Source organism: Saccopteryx bilineata, chromosome 2 (assembly GCF_036850765.1).
Source record: "Saccopteryx bilineata isolate mSacBil1 chromosome 2, mSacBil1_pri_phased_curated, whole genome shotgun sequence".
In the NCBI taxonomy this organism is placed as follows: domain Eukaryota; kingdom Metazoa; phylum Chordata; class Mammalia; order Chiroptera; family Emballonuridae; genus Saccopteryx; species Saccopteryx bilineata.
The window spans coordinates 24086218-24105243 of record NC_089491.1 but is presented as its reverse complement, the minus strand read 5'-3'; the positions used below and the strand labels follow the sequence as shown (position 1 = coordinate 24105243).

At 36.6% G+C, this 19026-nt stretch overlaps 1 protein-coding gene across 8 annotated transcripts in view; it reads left to right on the top strand.

Annotated features, from left to right (window-relative positions):
• MUSK (muscle associated receptor tyrosine kinase) overlaps positions 1 to 19026 on the top strand; it is an 86302-nt gene that overhangs the window by 12168 nt on the left and 55108 nt on the right. For 7 of the 8 annotated variants that reach the window (XM_066256541.1, XM_066256539.1, XM_066256535.1 and 4 more), the window contains exons 4-5: positions 4745 to 4872; positions 6071 to 6212. In XM_066256541.1, the coding sequence (XP_066112638.1) occupies positions 4745 to 4872; positions 6071 to 6212 (270 nt within the window). Of the gene's footprint in view, positions 1 to 4744; positions 4873 to 6070; positions 6213 to 14692; positions 14723 to 19026 lie in introns of all 8 variants that reach the window. The other variant, XM_066256536.1, reaches the window with a different exon arrangement.

The following is a 19026-nucleotide window of genomic DNA, read 5'->3' as shown; positions in this document are numbered from 1 at the left end:
CCTTGACATCCACAAGTCCAGCGACGTTTGCCTTAACTTTTTATCAGCCTACCCAATCAATGACCTGCCACCCCCAGAAAATAAACTGTATTGAAATTCTTAGACTGCAGTATGACCCTGAAAATGAACTCTTCTATTTCCAACTCTGCTTGGTGAAGAAAGCAGTTTCCCAGACTTATGATATGCCTCCAAATATAGGTATATCATAAGGCACAAACTTCATCTGTCTCTTTCTCATCGAAAAACGGAGTCTACCTCTCTCACTCCCTCACCCTCACTGCACATAGTCAATGCCATCAATGACATGGTCATGTTCTCCCACCCTTGACTCCTCTCTGTTCCCCCTTCCACTGACCCCGAATAGGACTTCATTCCTCCCATCCTCAGTTCTCTCTCCAATCTAGTGTTTTTATCATCAAGCAGTCCTTTACCAGAATCCTCAAATCTCATGATCTTCTATGTTGTTGCTTGTAAACTTTTAACCTTGCAATAATAAAACCCTTATTTTCTCCTATCTGACACCATGCTCCTAATGGGGAAAAAGATCACATATACATGTATATTGGCACCATAAAAATGGGTGAAATCGCCTGACCTATGGTGGCGCAGTGGATAAAGCGTTGACCTGGAAATGCTGAGGTTGCCAGTTCGAAACCCTGGGCTTGCCTGGTCAAGGCACATATGGGAGTTGATGCTTCCAGCTCCTCCCCCCTATCTCTGTCTCTCTCTCTCCCTCTCTCTCTCCTCTCTAAAATGAATAAATAAAATAAAAAATAAAAAATAAAAATGGGTGAAATCTAGTTCTACCAGAGACCTTTCCTGTTATTTTTGTTGATTTTCATCATTAACTATTTTTATCTTTTATCTTTCTATTTTGTTGTTATTGTTCTGTTGAAGAAAATTATGAGCTGCTTCTTTTTCAGTATGAGCATGTGAAATACATGTTGTGAATCTTTGCATGGCTAAAAGTCTTTACTTTGTCCTCATTCTTAGATAATAATTTAGGTACAGAATGAGAACATTAAAAGGCTTTTCTTTTAGTTTTTTGTAGACAATTCTTCATTTTTATATGACATTCTCACGGATGAGAATTTTTTAAATTTCTTTTCAGATAAATCTGATGTTTATCTTTCTTAAAAAACTTAGGATTTTTTTTCTTTAATTCTAGAATTCTCAGTCACAAGAATATGATAGGTGTGCGTTTCTTTTATTGTTCTCACTTAGTTTTAGATGGGCCTTTGTGATTTAAAGATCAAAGGTGGGTTTTTGTTTTATTTCTTTCAAAATAAAATACATTTGTTTTCTCTTCTTCATTCTATCTCATTCTTAAAGTTTTAACAAACATTAAATCACTTTGTTCAATTTCCCATGATTCCATTTTTCCTCCTATTTTCCACATATCTATTTTGATATTCTACCTTTATAAAGATTTAGTTAACTTTTCCTTTCATATTACAAATTTGGTCTTCAATATGACCATTCTGCTAATCTGCCCATATACTGATTACTTTGATATTAATGCATATTTTTAATTTCTAAGAATTACTTTTTCTATAATTGCTCCTTTTTTATTTTTTGGTAGCAACTCTGCATGATACATCGATATTCACTCAATTCATTCTGTAATGATATTACTAAAGTATTTTTTTTAATGTTTTCTTCTTTTCCCTGCTATATTTTTGCTTTCTTCAGAAAATGTTTTTATTTTATTTTATTCCTTTTCCTTTGTGTTCACGACTTTCCCCAAATATCTATTACCATTTTATGCTTAATCACACTTATAAATAAAGTCCTAGACTAATTAAAATAGGTACTTAGTGGGACTACAAGGACACTGTGGGGAGGCTCCAGGCAAGTGGGTAGGGTGTGCGCTAGCAGGCTCTCTTTCAGCATTTGGGCAGTGAGGGAATCAAGCAAGGAAGTGGATGTTCTTGTTTGCTAAATAATAAAGGTTCAATCTGAAGACAGAGCACATTTACTACTTTGTGTGCTACCTTTCCTTTCACTGTTTCTCATCTCTCTGGCATGAGCTGTTCTTTTTATTGGTGCTAGCCTGAATCCTCTTCTTTTCTCTGTCCTTTCTTTAGGAAAGCTCCCCAATTCATGAGATATACACTGGTGTGGCCATCCCAGTGGTTAAAATTTTGGAATGTTTCCACACTGCTTGATAAAAGCTCCTTCCTGAGAGAACCCTCCCTCCCCCTCCCCCTGCAAGGTTCCTGCTCCCATCACTACTCCAGCTCCCTGCTCCCCCAGGAGTTCCCTTTCCTAATTTCCTTATAGATCCTGCTTTAACAAGGTGACTGCTTCTGATTCATCAGTGCTCTGGCTCCACCCAAATTACGTATGTTCCCTTAGAGTGGGGAAGTCATGACTCCACATTAATCCTCAGTTCATTCTTATTTACTTTATATTCAATTTCCTACAAGGGTTCTCCTCACCTCTCACCCAACAGATCTATTTCCCTGAGAAGACAGGATTTATTTGCTTTAAACAAAAGTTTTATGCCTAAGACATTATCAGTGACTCAGGTTTGCCATACAGATCAGCTCAGGGAACCCAGTGGAAGAAATGCGTAACACTCTCTCTGACTATATCATAGAAAAATCAACTCCTAAGCTAAGGCTTAGGACCAACCAACTCACAAATGAGGTGCTTGGCAATTATCTAAAAGCAGGCATTCACTGCTGTTGGTTAGAAGAACTGTATGCTTTACTTTAGATAGCCAGCAAAGTGACAAAGTTGGTACTTTCCTATAACAGGTTCTAAATCCTGTTTTGTATTTTTGCCACAATGCAGGCCCATTTCAATTCTGAATGGCAATATATACTACATTAAAAATCAATAGACTGGCCTTGGTCAGTGGCTCTATGGATAGAGTGTTGGACCAGCATATGGATATGCCAGGTTCATTCAATTCCTGGTCAGGGCACACAGGAGAAGCAACCATTTGTTTCTCCCCACTCTCTCACCCTATTCTCTCCCTCTTCCCCTCCTGAAGCCAGTGGCTCCATTAGTTTGAGCATGGCCCCAGGCACTGAAGATTGCTCCATTGGAGAGCATCAGCCTTAGGCACTGAAAATGGCTCTGTACTCGAGCACTGGCTCCAGATGGGGTTGCTGGGTAGATCCTAGTTGGAGTGCATGTTGGAGTCTGCCTCACTATCTCCCCTCCTCTCATCTAAAAAAAAATTAATATACCATCTAGACCAGTGGTCCCCAACCTTTTTTGGGCCATGGACCAGTTTAATGTCAGAAAATATTTTCATGGACCAGCCTTTAGGGTGGGACGGATAAATGTAACACGTGACTAAGATAAGCGTCAAGAGTGAGTCTTAGACGGATGTAACAGAGGGAATTTGGACATTTTAAAAAAATGAAACATTGTTCAGACTTAAATATAAATAAAACAGAAATAATGTAAGTTATTTATTCTTTCTCTGTGGACCGGTACCAAATGGCCCATGGACTGGTACCGGTCCATGGCCTGGGAGTTGGGACCACTGATCTAGACCATCCATGCAGTTCTTTTGATATACAACTCATAACCACCATCAAACCACCCCCAATAAAAATATGCAAACACACAATTGAAATAGAAGGGTGAAAAATCCTGATTTCTCTCCTCTGTCAAAGTAACAAATTGATTATGGCACATAACCAGCAAGAAATAAAATGCATCTATTTCTCAGTTCTCTGTTTTGTATCTGTAATATAAAGTTACTAAGGAAATAAATTTAGTTTTCACTATTTTATGAATGTTCCAAGTAGTAAAATAACTGGTGTCCTAATCTTGTCAATTCTTATATATATTAGATTTAATAACTTCTTACTCTGAAAGTTTGGAGAATAAAAATTAGCTAACATGAACCGATTCTTCTAAAAAAAGGAATTTGAGTGTTTCATAAAACGATAAATTACCCAAGTTTGCTTTGTAGAGTAGAATAGCCATAAATTGTATGATAGAATTTCTCTGATTACTAATATAATAACATCTGGTATATTTTCTGTACCCTTTTTTTCAGTCATAAAATTTAATAGTCAAATGAAAATGGAGACTAAAGGGAAAGTAGGTCATAACTCAGAATTATATAAAAAATATAAACTTAAAACATTTTTTTCAAGTGTTTTCATGTCTGCCTCTATAAATTAAATACTATTGACTTGTTATGGTAAGAGTTTATTTTAATCAACTTTTTATTAACTATCTTTTAAAGTGTAGAATATTATAACTTCAGGCTACTAATATGTTTCATAAATTTGTGTTTTTCAACTTATTAACAAAACAGAGATAACCTAAACTTTTAGGAATGAATTTTTTGTTTGTCATCCACTAAACACTTGCTCTAGCATTTGGTGAATTTTATAATCTAATTTGCCTAAATTATTCTTAACCCTTTGAGCAGTACGAATGTTCATGTACATCCTCGTGTCTCCTGACCATCCAGAGTACGATCGATTTATTTTTAAAATGTGTAAGGCAACATTAAAAAAAAGGCAAATGTATGTTCTTCTTGTTTCCATAAATTGGTTATCAAACAAATATGACTTTAAGTTAATAAAACTATAATTGAAACTAATTTCATTTAAAAAAAAAAAACTCACTCCCAGGGGCCAGTGAGCATGAAAAGAACTCAGTACTCGAAGGGTTAAAATGGATGTTTAGAATTAAATAGAAAGCTAGAAACCCTAAGTTTAATAAAGCCACATTGCCTTTTTAATTTTGAATTTTTATTTCCCTTCAGAACCGAAAATAACTCGTCCTCCCATAAACGTAAAAATAATAGAAGGATTAAAGGCAGTTCTACCTTGTACAACAATGGGCAATCCCAAACCATCAGTATCATGGATTAAGGGAGATAGTGCTCTCAGGGTAAGTGATTATTTGCTTAAACATGGATATATATAACATATTTTCAAATACAACAATCCATTGCAAACTCACACACTTATAAACTTAGATTATAAGGGCTTTTCCATATACCATTTTAACCAAACTAAAATATTTCTGTTTCCATATATGCAAGTTTTAAGGCATTCCAGTTGAGGCTAGCTATGGAAAACAATGAGATGGGAACCAGTACTGTTTGGGCTGAAAAGGAAGGCAAAGCAAAAGTAAAGCTAGTGACTTTTTGGTTGGTTTGTTGGTTGGTTGAGAATTCATTTTTCAACACTGAATCTTAGAGATTTAGGAAATAAAAAAGATGGAACTAAAATCTAAGCTTTAGACCTGACGATCAGTTTCTGGGAGGAGAAAGGGAGATGAGGTCTGGAAGAAAAGGAATGAGACACTCTGGAGTGAAGCTGGAGCATGAAGACTCAAGTCTGGTGAAAAGCAAACATTGTGACAAATACCACAGTCACAAAGAGTAGTCAAAAATTTTTTTTCACATGTTTATTTCATATTGCTTTTGTATCTTACTCTTACATAATAGAATATTCCATGGGGAATATACAGGTAACGACATATGTCAAATAATTGAAATACAGTCTAAAATAAATCAGCTTTGTTTTATTTTAAATAAAACACATAATGTTAAATATTTTACAATGATCTGATTTTCCTTTTGTTGTATGTATTGATGCATTTCCAACAATAAAAGCAAGGGGTGGCTCTATGTATGTTACTGAATCCCAAAAGGGAAGATAAATGTAATATTTTAACTTCAAAAACCAATTTTTGTATTATTTGTAGAACTTTACATGTTTTCAAAGAACATATATTCCTCTAAGGATACTACATAGGGTGTGCAGTGAATATGGTATTAAAAAGCAATATTTTAATCAAACAGACTCAGATGTGGCTTTTAGGAAATCAAATAAGCCTTGGTGTTCTCATGTGATGAACGGAAATAAAAATAAACTGATCTGATAGGACTGTTATTAAAATCAATTTAGGTAATCTTGTACTACCTCATTTAATATCATATGTTATACGTGATAAGTGCCAAATAAATGTTCAGATGATATTTTTGATCATAACAGTGGTGACAGTAACTTGATGAAATGAGGCGAGTGTGTGCTTGAGAGAGCCATGGACCTTTTAAAATTCATGTCTCTATCCCTGGCAGGAAAATTCCCGCATTGCAGTCCTTGAATCTGGAAGTTTAAGGATTCATAATGTGCAAAAGGAAGATGCAGGACATTATCGATGTGTGGCAAAAAACAGCCTCGGGACGGCATATTCCAAATTGGTGAAGCTGGAAGTTGAGGGTAAGCAGCTGCATTCTTCCCCTGAGGGTTATCAGAGGGCTTCACGTTCCGTGGTGGAGGCTGTCCTGTAGCTGGCAAAGGCAGAGATGTAGGTAGCACCCTGCTCCCTCAACTGCTTCAGATATTAGACTATAATAAGGTCAAGACTGGGAAAGGAATAATGAAAAAGAGAAAAACAATGTCACTGGTATAATAGGCCATATTTTAATCTATTGCCTACAATCACTGGTAATTTTGACCAAAACAGATAAAATTCACTATGATCCTAAAACAAGAAGACTCCACTTTAGAACATGTGACTGGCATGGACAAGTCTCCCTTGTTTATAAACTTGAAGATGCTCATTTGATCTTTGGAAGTAGGTAGATATGACTTTTAAAATGATATCAAAAGAAAAAAAATAATGTTTTTACAAACAGTATTCTGTCACAAAGGGTTGAGGACAAGAAAATACTGACCCAGAATATGTAACCAGAAATGGTCCTACATCTTTGAGATATGTTGACAAAAAAAAATTTCCCCCCCATTTTTTAAAGCACTCTTCTATGGTCAACTAATTCAACAGCTGCTTGTGAAAGTTCTTCACTGAGAAATCAGAATCCAGATAGGGCTGGCTGTTTTATCCATTTGGCCGTCAGACCCTTCTTGACCAAACATTACAACGTATTTTGCTTAAAAATAGAAACTCCCAGCTCACCTGTGCTAGGTGAGTGAACTGAATAGTTAATTTTTTCTACCACTTCCTGTTACAATCTGCAAAACTGACCTCTCTGGTGCCTAGTTTTCTCATCTGTAGAGTAGGGTTTGTTGTGAGTATTCAGCAAGGTGTTGATCGTGTTAGCATGTGTGGCCCTTTGTAAACACTCAGTAAGTGTTGTCTGTAAGAATCGTCACCCATGTTTCTGCTTTTCTCTTATCTGATTGATAGTCATTGGACTATCCTATACTTGGCACAACTATATTCTAGTTCAATTAAGGAAGATATTTAGGGTTTCCTATATCTTATTTTCATTCCATCCTACTCTTAAGCCAAAATTCATTTTTTTTCTACACTTCTTCCTTGTTAATCATATAGTTTGTTAGTATTAGCTTCTTTAAGATGTTTGTTTCCCACCTAGATCTTCCTCTCACAGCTCTAATGATCTCATTTCCCACATTTACTTCTACTTGAGATAACATTTTTATTAAGTCATTGTGCCAACGGCTCATAAAATTTCCATTAACTCGGGGAAACAAATGCGGTTGGCGAGGACAGTGGCTGTCAGATGTAAAGAAAGAAGTATTTTCAGCCCATTTTCTATAACTTAATATCTTCTAAATTATCAATGCTGTATAAAGCAACAACCAGTTGATGTTAATTCTTCAGTAAAAAGTATACATACAAACACACTCAGTTGCACACTCAGGCACATTGACTATCTGCTTGGATTCAGTGTTTCATTGAGCTATATGTGAAATGGTACAGAATTAATGTTATCCATTTATACAACAGAATAAAGATTTTCCTCTTCAATATATGAGCTTCTGTATTACAATATATGATACTAATGTTTTAGTTAACTATCTTCATAGATATTGGAATGATTCTCTTTAAATTTGGCCTAGAAAAAATCATCAAAAATTTCAATTATTGAAATCTCATTACACAGTTTGGTCTTGCCTTGCCACTTCATTTTATATCACACCTATCAGTATAAATGAATACTCTCTTCTTTCTTCCTAACATTTAAATGGTCATGCTCATTGCTTGAACAGTTAATATATGCTAGAGGTTTTATTCAACTTGCTAGTATTGACAGTTGACCATATCATTTAAAGCTACTCTGACCAGTAAGACGGTCATTTTGTCACACATGTCTATTTCTATTCCATCCTAGTACCTAGTCAAATAGCCGATATATATGAAAATTTGTGACATGCTTAGCACAAGATTTTAAAATGGCATTAACTATAATTATTATTATTATTAGAACATAAAAATTGCAGCAAATCTGTTTTGGTTCTTGAAGCTCTGAAAAGTTGGCTTCCTCTTAAAAAAATAGTTGAGGCCCTTCCACAAGATGTAATGCAACATGACCTATTTAAAGGAAGGGCCAGTTCAGCCAACAGCTCAGAACAGGTGAAAAAGTAGCTAAGAGGCAACTGGAAGAATCCCAAAAGTGCCTGCAGATACCTACCAGGTCATCAACGGTGAGGACTGAAGATGAATTTGGGCTATGGTCAGTCAAGGCAGATGAGCGCTTGTTACGTATCATGTCAGTAACTTTGAAAATTAGTTTAAGCAAATTAGAATTCATAAGTGCCATTTGATTCTGAGCTACACTTAATGCAAGTGAGTGTGCCAGGAAAAGACAGGTCTTTGTCTGCCATTGCTAGCTTCTAATGAGGATGAGCATGATGGGTCATGGATTTGGTGCAGTGTGTTCACTAAATTTTAGGTGCCACAACAAATATAAAAGAAACACCATTCCACACAGAAGTAACACTGTGCTCTTTTTCTAAGCTGCTGGGTCTCTGGAATGGCAATGCAAAGATACTATTCCCTTTTGTCTTACTGTGCAAGGTTCAGATAATGACACACAAAATTACTGATAGAACCATCTGACTCAAAAATGGCCCAACGTGGATGCTTTCCTAAAGGGATAATCAGTGGGAGGTCTAACATTTTAAAATGCTAACTGCCTTACATGGATCATTTTATTTATCCATGCTAACAACCCGTGAGAAAGGTTTACAATGGTGTTGTTTTAGAAAACTGAGGAGCAGAGGGAATAACCAAAGCAAGGCTGCACAGATAGAGGTGTCCAAGAAATTCAAAGATGTTGAATACTGTCTGTTCTATTAAAAAACAAGATAATTATGTGTGACATTGTCAAGAATAGTGTCCAAATGGGGGTTAGGGAAGAAGCTAGAATTCTGTAAACAATAGAGAATAGGAAGTAGGAAAAAAAAAAGAGAGATGCCTGGGTGTAGACAAAGTTTTTGATAAATTTGGCAGAGAAAAGGACAGTCAAAAAGTGAGGAGTAGCTGGAGGTGTATATTGCATATAGGTAGTATTGTTTTGCAAAATTTCTCTTTTTAAAGGATAAAATAATGTTAAAATATTAATGAGGAGTCCAGAAAGAAGAAAAATTTGAACATAGGAGAGAGAAGGGAATATTGGTGGTACTTGAGAAGGCAAAAGGAGTGTATTCAGGGGACAAGTGATGCCATGAACTTTATGCAGAGGGTGACCACATGCCCCAGTTTTCCCAGGATGTTCTGGCTTACACCTGCTGTCCTGGAATTATTATTAATAGAGTCCCTCTTTTACTTTCAAAAGTATCCAGGCTTCAAAGATAAATTATATGATCACTGTACTTAGGCAGGAAGAGGAAACTTCCTTCCTTGTAATAGGAAGAAAGGAGAAAGGGATGTGTTCCAGTATAAATGAGCTAATGAGTTTGGTGGATAGAATTTGAGAACGCTCTGTTCTGATGGTCTCTAGGAAGTAGAAAGTAAGGTTATCTTCTGGAAATATTCTGTAAAGGGGGGCAGAGGTATGAGGAGAGTAGAAGGTTTTAAAATAGCTGTGGGGAATGGGAGAGATGACTCACAGGGAAACTGGGATTCCTGGGCGACATTAGGTAGAGAATGGGACGTGAATTTGAAATAGTATTTTTTTTGCCTAGTTGCAGGTTTTTTACCCCAGCTTTGCCCAGCAATACAAGTATAAGTTTAGAAAAAGTAGAAAGCCAATTCTAAAGGCAAGAATCAAGCACTGGAGTTTTGCCAGGAAGGGGAAAAAAAAAACAGGGCAAAGGATTTGACACTATTGCAAGAGAACAATCAAGGCGATGAATCATTGAATCTTTATGCACCAAAATAACACAGACCTCAGATTAAACACTTATAGCTCCAGCAATTTGACAGACAAGATAATAAGAAAATCTTCTGACTATAAACATCAAGAAATGCTGGGTTGGTTTTACAACTCACAAGAATAAAATGTAAGTCTCCAGAGGTTAGGAATGAATAGGAATATTAAAAAAAAAAAAAAGAGCAGTACACTCATGAGCTGGTTCTGCATTGCCTTGAGGTAATGAGAGATGTGCCCATCTCTATAGTCTAGAATGTTGATTTTAAGACTCTTAAGGGACAGTAGATAAGGTCCTGGGCTCCTGAGAAGTGGAGATTGGCATTGAGACCCTTGCATAAAGCTAAGAATCACGGAAATGAAAAAATAAGCTAGAAAAATTCCATCCACAGGCACAAAAAGAAAACACAGAGGCTCATCTGTCTCTACCTGAATTCTAGATGTGAAGGAGGAAAATCCAGGTGTTCTTGTGAATGAACAGTCAACACTCAGGACTATAGCTCACATAGGGTTGATATTAAATTCATACTGCCAGCACAGGTTGAAAATTCCCAGCTGGAGAAATTAACATAAGAAATAGGTCCTCAGTGAAAAACTTAACAAAAAGGAAAAGCTCTAAAAAAGTTCTTTTTAAAAAGAAAGATCTTACCCAGGTTAGATAGGATTTTTATAATAAAGCCATGCTGAGAATGAGTTCACAATGCAAAATTATAGCATCCACAGAACACAATGTGCCTTGAGTAAGAATTACTGACACAATGTACAGAGGGATTAAAACCCAGGAAATTTAGTTAATAACACAATATAATAGAGAGACTCTAAAATAAATATGTTTAAACTAGTCAAAGTCACAAAAAGAGGAACAAAAAGAAGCAAAGAAAATACATTAGGAAGAAGAAAGGCAGTTCTGATTAAGAATTCAATATAATTCAATATAATAACATGAGTACAATTAACATTGAATTGGTAAGTAATGATACGTTGGAGACAATTCATATATTAGAAGTCAGTTCTTTAAAATTTAGACATCAGTACAGGGAAATGGAAAAAGATGAAATTAAATTTAAGAAATAATTAAGGATACAAAATTACAGAACAAGAGAATAGAGAGAGTACATTAGGCTATTCTCAAAAGCATAATAACTGCACTTGCCAGAGTGGATGAAAAAATTGTCTTCAAGTATGAGAAGCACCCCAAGTCTCAACCAATAAAAATAAAGAACAGATATAGAAATAGTTTCACACCCAGATCCATCGTAATGAATACAGAAACAAAGAAGTGATCTTACATTATCAAAGAAATGACAGATTATTATAAAGGACAGCAATTAGAATGAGCAATAGGGCATAGAGAAGCAGCACTTTCAACTACTGTATTCTTGTAATCTGTGATAGCCTAGTAAAGATCTTCTTGTTTATTTTTAAATAAAAATCAAACTTTAAAGCGTGTATAGATTTGCCTCAATAATGGAACTTCTGATAAGTTATCTAAAGGAATTAAACAGGCATATGTTCAAGATGATCACAAAGTTGTTTGTAGTGGTAAAAATGTTTAAAGAATTAAAATTTGCAACAATAGAAAACCAACAAAATACGTGATGAAATTCCATGCAGCCATTAAAAAGCATATTGAGCTATATATATATTGATTTCTAAAATTATCCACCATTTATGTGACTTGGGTCTGTCTCTAAAGCTTCAGTTTCCTCACCTCTAAAACAGGGGTAAAAATGGCATCTACCTCTTAGGTTCCTGTGATGATAACATGAATTAATACAGGCACACTATAAACATGGCATGATTATCTGCTGTTTTTAAATATTTATTAAATGTATTTAATAAGTATCTATATAGTGCTTATGATGTGCATTGTACTATTCTATCTCTTTAGAAATATTAACTCATTGGAAATATTAATGTATTCATAAGTGAACAAGTAGTTAAAGAATAATATTATATACTAGAGAATATATACCCAATGGTTAATAGTTATCTCTGCAAACAGAATTACATGGGAGGTTAACTTCTATTCATATACTTTATACAACTCCATACTTTTTGAAATTTTTAAAAAGATATCTTTATGATTAGGAAGAATTAATGCCTGTGTTTATGCTCTGGAAAAAATGATTTCTTTTTTTCATAAAGTGACATCAACCCTTCTGTTCATTAGCTTGATATGTTATTTTTGCAGTTCTGCTCTTCCATGGTGCTAGAACAAACTCAGGAATGGGAAGTTTTGTCAAAGGCAGTCGATCCCTATGTTGATTAGGTACTCACAACACTTGGCTATTGGCTGAAGAACTGAGTGTGAAGTCCTGGTGAACAGGACATGGAACATGCCATTTCCTTAGGGAAGGACTTCATCCAAAAAGACAGTAAGCTCAGAGCCCGCACAAAGAAGTCAGGGAGCCACCAGGTGGAGTGAGAAGAGAAAGGGTTCAGAGATACACAGCTGCTTAGGGATTCTCTCTTCATTTGACTTTCCTTCCTTACTTATGGTTAAGATACCTGGAACTATAATTCCATAGTGCTTGGAGGACCCAACACAAATTCAGTTTGGGTTCTGATTTCTCAATGAACACTTTCTATACTTGGTTGGATGCTATTGCCTCATAAAGCAAAATAAAGGTAAGTTTCCATAGGAAAGTGAAGCATTCGGATTTCCCAAATTTCAGTCACCTGGAAAGTAGAAAAGAGTTGTCAGTCTTATGACTGTGGAGGCTCCTCCTTTGGCTCCTCCTTTTGAGAGGGTAAGCCCTGTCTCAGGTATCTTTGTGACAATGGGCTTTAGGAATGGTTACATAGCAGGCTGTGATGAGGACTAGAGAAATCTATATATTTCATAGATTCTAAGATGCTCATTTTATAATATTTTACCATATCTAGGGTGCATCTCAGAGCCATTGGCTTCTCCTAATCACCATTAGCTACTTACTTTTGTCCTTGCTGTGCATTTAAATGCCTTTGAAACTGAGATTTGTTTTATTGGTCTTAAAGGCAATCACACCTGGTTTGTGGCTTCTTTCTCTAGCTCAGATCATTCCTTAGCTTTTTACAAACTTGAGGATGAACATACGATGATAAAGCAAAGATAAATCAATTATATTGGCTCATAAAGATTTCCTTATATTTTACTAGCAATATTTCTTCTGCTTGAAATTTCCTTTAATTAGATAAAAGAGTCATATTCAGTAGCATAATTCTATGTAGCCTTCCCCTCCCAACAGTTGTAATTGCTGTATTTCAGTTTTGTTAGATTAAAAACAGATAAAGTGACTTTTCAGTGCCCTCTAGAAGAAATTCTAAATCAAGAGACAATCTCATCTGTGTCTCCAGTCTGCTTCATGCTCTTTGTTAGGTATGGTGTGTATCCAAACAATGACCCATCTATACTGTTTCTCATATGTATCGTTACTAAAACCATTTTCTCCTGAGTATCTTAAAGGCCAGGAAGACAGAGGCTCAGGGACAGAGCGATATGACAATGTAGTGTGATGATCTGAGTGGTACTGCTAGAGTTTCAAGAAAAGGCCTCCTTCATGGGAGCTTTAGATGATCTCTGAAGTACAAGGTTCTGATTTTACCTTTCTGGTTTTGACCAGAGGGATATTCTTCTACCTTTAGAAAATATGTTTAATAAACACTATATCACAGAAATTAAATGCTATTGATATGATAATGTACTTCTTTTTGTTTTTATACCTGGAGAGGTCCATTCTTGTGAGGTTTTTAATTATTGAAAAAAGACCCGTTTAAAGATTTATGAATGTTTAATTTTTGTTATATTTCCCTTATATCCTTTGACTTGCCTATTATGGAATTATTTATTTATTGGAGCAAAGTGTGGATGTCACTACATTCAGACAAAACCTGTTTTGGTTATAGAAACTGGTTGAGTGTAGAGACCCAAATTAAAACTGATAGATGTTGGGCTCCTGTTGGTTGCATTTTCTATTATTACCTTCTTTACCCTTGGGAGTGAAAGCCATTAAAGGAAAGATTGGGCAAAGGTGAAGCTGGAACCAAGAGAGGGTTCCCAGTCAGCAATACCAGTGGGAGGAGGTGGCTTAACACCAGTACAAAACTGAGGGCCTCAGAAGCAGACCAAGAACAAGAAGAGAGCCCTTCTAGACAGAAGGTTATTGTAGGCGTCCCTAAGGTTTAAACAACGTCTCATTTGCAAGGAAGGGGTTCTTGCATTAACAGTTGGGAGAGGCATTATGGAGAGTGAGGACGGGAAGCCAACCATTTGGTAAATTTAAGTGGCCCCAAAGCCTTATGTCCATCATTTGTCAGGGCCCTTGAGGGCTTTCAGTCTATTTATTGCTCAGCTGTCAGTCTAACAGTCTTTACCACATACTCTTAGAGCTGACCAGCTCTATTGATGGAATTTTTTTGTTTGAAGATTTTTTGCGGACATGTGCAGTACATAACAAAATAAGTAGAATTCCAAAAACACCAAAATAACTATAAGAGATCAGGACTGATTTTAAAAATATTAGACTTCTGGCTGGCTGCCTTCTTTGCTAGTGATCAAATTTTCTTATTCATCTAGAAAAGAGGAAGCAATCATGTAATGTTTACACAGTTGATTTGCTTTTTCTTTTGTTTATGCTGCAGCTCTTAATATGACAAATGCCACAGAGAGAGGTACTGAACACCCCGATGCGTGCTGTGCTCTCAGTGATTGCCACGTTAATACAATTTGCAGTGGTCCTGTTCCCGGCATCGGGTCTACTTCCTGATGCCACTAACGGGTTTGATTTGCTGTCATGAGTACATTGTGTATTTAAAAGCCAAACAACAAAAAAGGCATAAACCTTTGTTATCCCTAGGGGTTCTTAAGGGGACAATTAAATCTGCATGATTCATAGGGTGCATGTTCTGGAAGGAGAGTTTGACCCATGGATTCTGATTTTAGGGGATGTTATGCTGTATTTTTATCTACAAAGCTCTCTAGTGCTTTTGGGAACTAATGGCAAAGTGGTCCCTTTGTTGAAGGGTTGTCAGTAAAGGCCTTTAAGTAAAAAAAAAAAAAAAAAGTTATTTAATTATAATAACACTGAACAGATAATAGTTCAAATTAACCCTTTGAGTAGTGAGTTTTTTTCATGCTCACTGAGCCCCGGGAGTGGGTTGGTTTTTTTTTTTTTTTTTTTTTCTCAAAAAATGAAATTAGTTCCAGTTCCAGATTTATTAACTTAAAATCATGTTGGTTTGATAATCAATTTATGGAAACAAGAAGAACACAAATTTGCTATTTTTTAATGTTGCCTTATACATTTTTAAAACAAATCAATCGTACTCTGGATGGTCAGGAGGCATGAGGACGTACGTGAACATTCATACTACTCAAAGGGTTAAGGAAAAGTTAGTTCCTCTTTAATGGTAGGTTTGAAGAAAAATGTGCTTCAAAAATTTGTCTTAAATTGTTTAAGATAATTGAATTATTTAATATAATGTTTGCATTATATTATCTGAAATGAGAAGTTACTGTGCCCTGAAATATGCATACTCTAATTAGGATAAGTTTTTTATTTTCACTTTTTAGTTATTAAAATGAGATGTATAAGTGCAAACATACATACATCCACCAAAGAGGAAGGGTTCTTTGTCTTTAAGGCATTGATTCATCCAACAAAGACTCATGGAGTGATTTTCCAGGCACTGTGCAAGACAGAGGCCACGCCTTCCCCGGGCTTAATTTCAAATGCCGCTATTTTGAATCATGCAGAGATATCACAGAAAGCTATTACAACTCTCTGGCAATGTGGAATTTGAATATTGCTTCCAGTTATTTTCTTCAGAAATAACTTTCAGATTTTAATTAGTTTTTATTTCCATGAATTAATACCAGTTTTCATGAATATACAAGACAATATTTGGAGGCTACTTAATGTACTGACTACTAACATGAGCTCTAGACTTTTGAGAAAACTGCTTGAGCTTCAGAGTCTAGAGTAAACTGCCAAAGTTCAAATCCTGGCTCCACCACTTACCACCTGTGTAACTTCAGGTAGGCTACTCATCTCTGTGCCTCAGTTTCTCCACATGTAAAATGAAGTTTATAATACTTCCTACCTCATGAACTGCAGAAGGATAAAATTAGCTAATATACTTCAAGCTCTTACACGAATCCTTGGTACAGATTAATCACCCAATACCTACCAGCATTAGTTCTAGGGCTAATCTAACTTCTGTGCAACAAAAGGAATGATTTAAACATTTGTGAATATAAATACAGCTCTTTATTCTGTCTGTCTTTATTGTTGAGGAAAGAAGCGTTATAAAGTTCAGTGGCAAAAACAAAGTTTTTAATTCATTAACTTTGGTCCTGTCAGAAGAATAGCCATATTTAAATCTGGAGTGGGCCATAGAAGTCATATAATTCAAGCTGTTTGCGGATAAGAAAATTTACAACCAGAAATACTGCTTTGCTCAAATTAGCAAGGAGCTTGGATGTCTTGATCCCAAGCTTAAGACATCTTTCTTTGCCCATTCCATTGTCCTTTCTCCATATTTACACTGTGTAGACCAGTACTCTGGAGCCTTCACATGCTTTAGCATCAGATAAACCTGGGTGTTAATCTTGTTTCTGCCACCTACTAGTTAGGAGAGTTTGGATAATTTACTTGACCTCTGCAAGTCTATTTTCTCATTTGTGAAATAGGGGTAAGCATCGAGTTCTAAAAATGGACTAAGATAGCATATGTCCAGTGCCTAGCTGGTAGCTCTTTGATGGCTGTTGTTGGTATTGTTGTCTGTCGTTTACATTGTTTTAGAGTTGGATGACTTCTACCCAGATACTGTTACTAGTTAGGCTTCTCAAATTTCACAAATAGAATGTCAACATTACCAACTGCTCCTCTTGTTTCCAAAGAACATAAATCTATCCTCAATCAGCAATGCTTTGTACCTGCATTCTTGGTACTTGTCAGAGATTATAACTTTGCTTTGGCCTCACTGTGACAAGTGCTGCAAGGCAGCTCAGCTAAGAAGCTGTGTGAAGATGTGCCTTTAGTGGGAAACTGGGAAGGCGCTGTGTTCGAGTCAACTTGTCCAAAACAAAAACAGTATAACAACATGCATGTGAAGGCAACCTACTGCATATCCTAAACTTACCTCATATTTTACTCACTACATCAACAGTACTTTGGCAAAAATCTCATTGAAAATATTGATCATTCCATCACTCACTGCTCTGAAGTGAATCTTAAGTGAGAAATTGCTATAAAAATTTAGTGCTTGGGGGAAAAATGGTCTCTTCGGAGAAATTGGCATTTTGTTTTACTTCCTGTAATGACAACTGTTTATTTTCTTTTCTCTCATTTTGTGCCCTAGCTGGCATGCATCTCAGAATCCAATTTGAAGCTTAGTCATAGTATGTTACACGAAACCAATCAGAAGCCTCCTTTTCCCTGGTACTAATGTGGTATTTTATTTAATTTACTGTCACATTGTTGATTATACTCATTTCAAAACTTCTACGGAGGCCCTGGCTGGTTGGCTCAGCGGTAGAGCGTTGGCCTGGCGTGCAGAAGTCCCGGGTTTGATTCCCAGCCAGGGCACACAGGAGAAGCGCCCATCTGCTTCTCTACCCCTCTCCCTCTCCTTCCTCTCTGTCTCTCTCTTCCCCTCCCGCAGCCAAGGCTCCACTGGAGCAAAGTTGGCCCAGGCACTGAGGATGGCTCTATGGCCTCGGCCTCGGGCACTAGAATGGCTCTGGTTGAGGCGAAGCAACACCCCAGATGGGCAGAGCATCGCTCCCTGGTGGGCATGCCGGGTGGATCACGGTCGGGTGCATGCGGGAGTCTGTCTGACTGCCTTCCCGTTTCCAACTTCAGAAAAATACAAACAAACAAAAAAAACTTTTATGGAAAGAGATGGAGATAACAAAGTTGATGGATTATCGGTAATGGAACTTTTCCTTCAAGGTAGTAGTTCTCAAACTCAGTGCAGATCTTATTAAATGGCATAGCTCCAGGACGCACTCTCCAGAGCGTCAGATCTGACAGGACTGTGTGAAGTCCTTTCAACAATTTCCTAAATGATCCTTATGCAGGTAGACTATAAACCACATTTTGAGAAACATCCACTTAAAGGTTTCTACTTGGTATGTCTTTATTCCAGTTGGAATTTCAAAATTTAAGGAGGAAATTAGTTTACTCATAATTAGTAAGACAAATGTTAGGATAGCTTCAAATTTATTCATTTGTTGAGTGCCTACCATATTCCATGTAATGGGGTGACTCCTGAGAATACAGAGACAAATAAGACATGGTTTATTTAGTGAGGAAGACAGACATGGAAGCAAGTAATTACAGTAATTCAAGTTCAATATCTTTGCACTGATAGAAGTTTGTATGGGATACATATACAGGATGAGGGAGATAGTGAGAGGTCAGGGGGAGCTTCAGAGAGGTGAGGTCCAACAGGACTGTGATCGATGAATGGCAGTCAGCTCATGGTACAGATCATATCACAATGAGGAGGGAAAACGAAGACTTATCATGCAAGCACAGGCAGACACTGACTCATAAACAGAGTAAAAGGCAGGACTAGAGAGTTTGTCACAAGATCTACACCAGAGTGAGCTGCAATTTGACTCACAGGTAACACTGAGTTATACTCTATGGTATCCTTTCTTGGATATAATTTTTAAATTGATATATATTTACTATCTCATTAACTTGAGAACATACAGTTTGGAGACTGATTCCCCTGTTTGGGCACCCAGATCCCATCACAGAAATGTTCCCAGTTCAAGCCATTTTAGACAACCAAGATACTATGGTGTCACTTAAGATTAAGGTTATGTCTGACTGGTGGTGGCAGAGTAGATAAAACGTTGACCAGAATGCTGAGTTCACCGGTTTGATGCCCCGAGATCGCTGACTCTGAGCGAGGGTTCGTTGGCATGGGCTCGATGGCTTGAACAGAGGAATCATTCACAC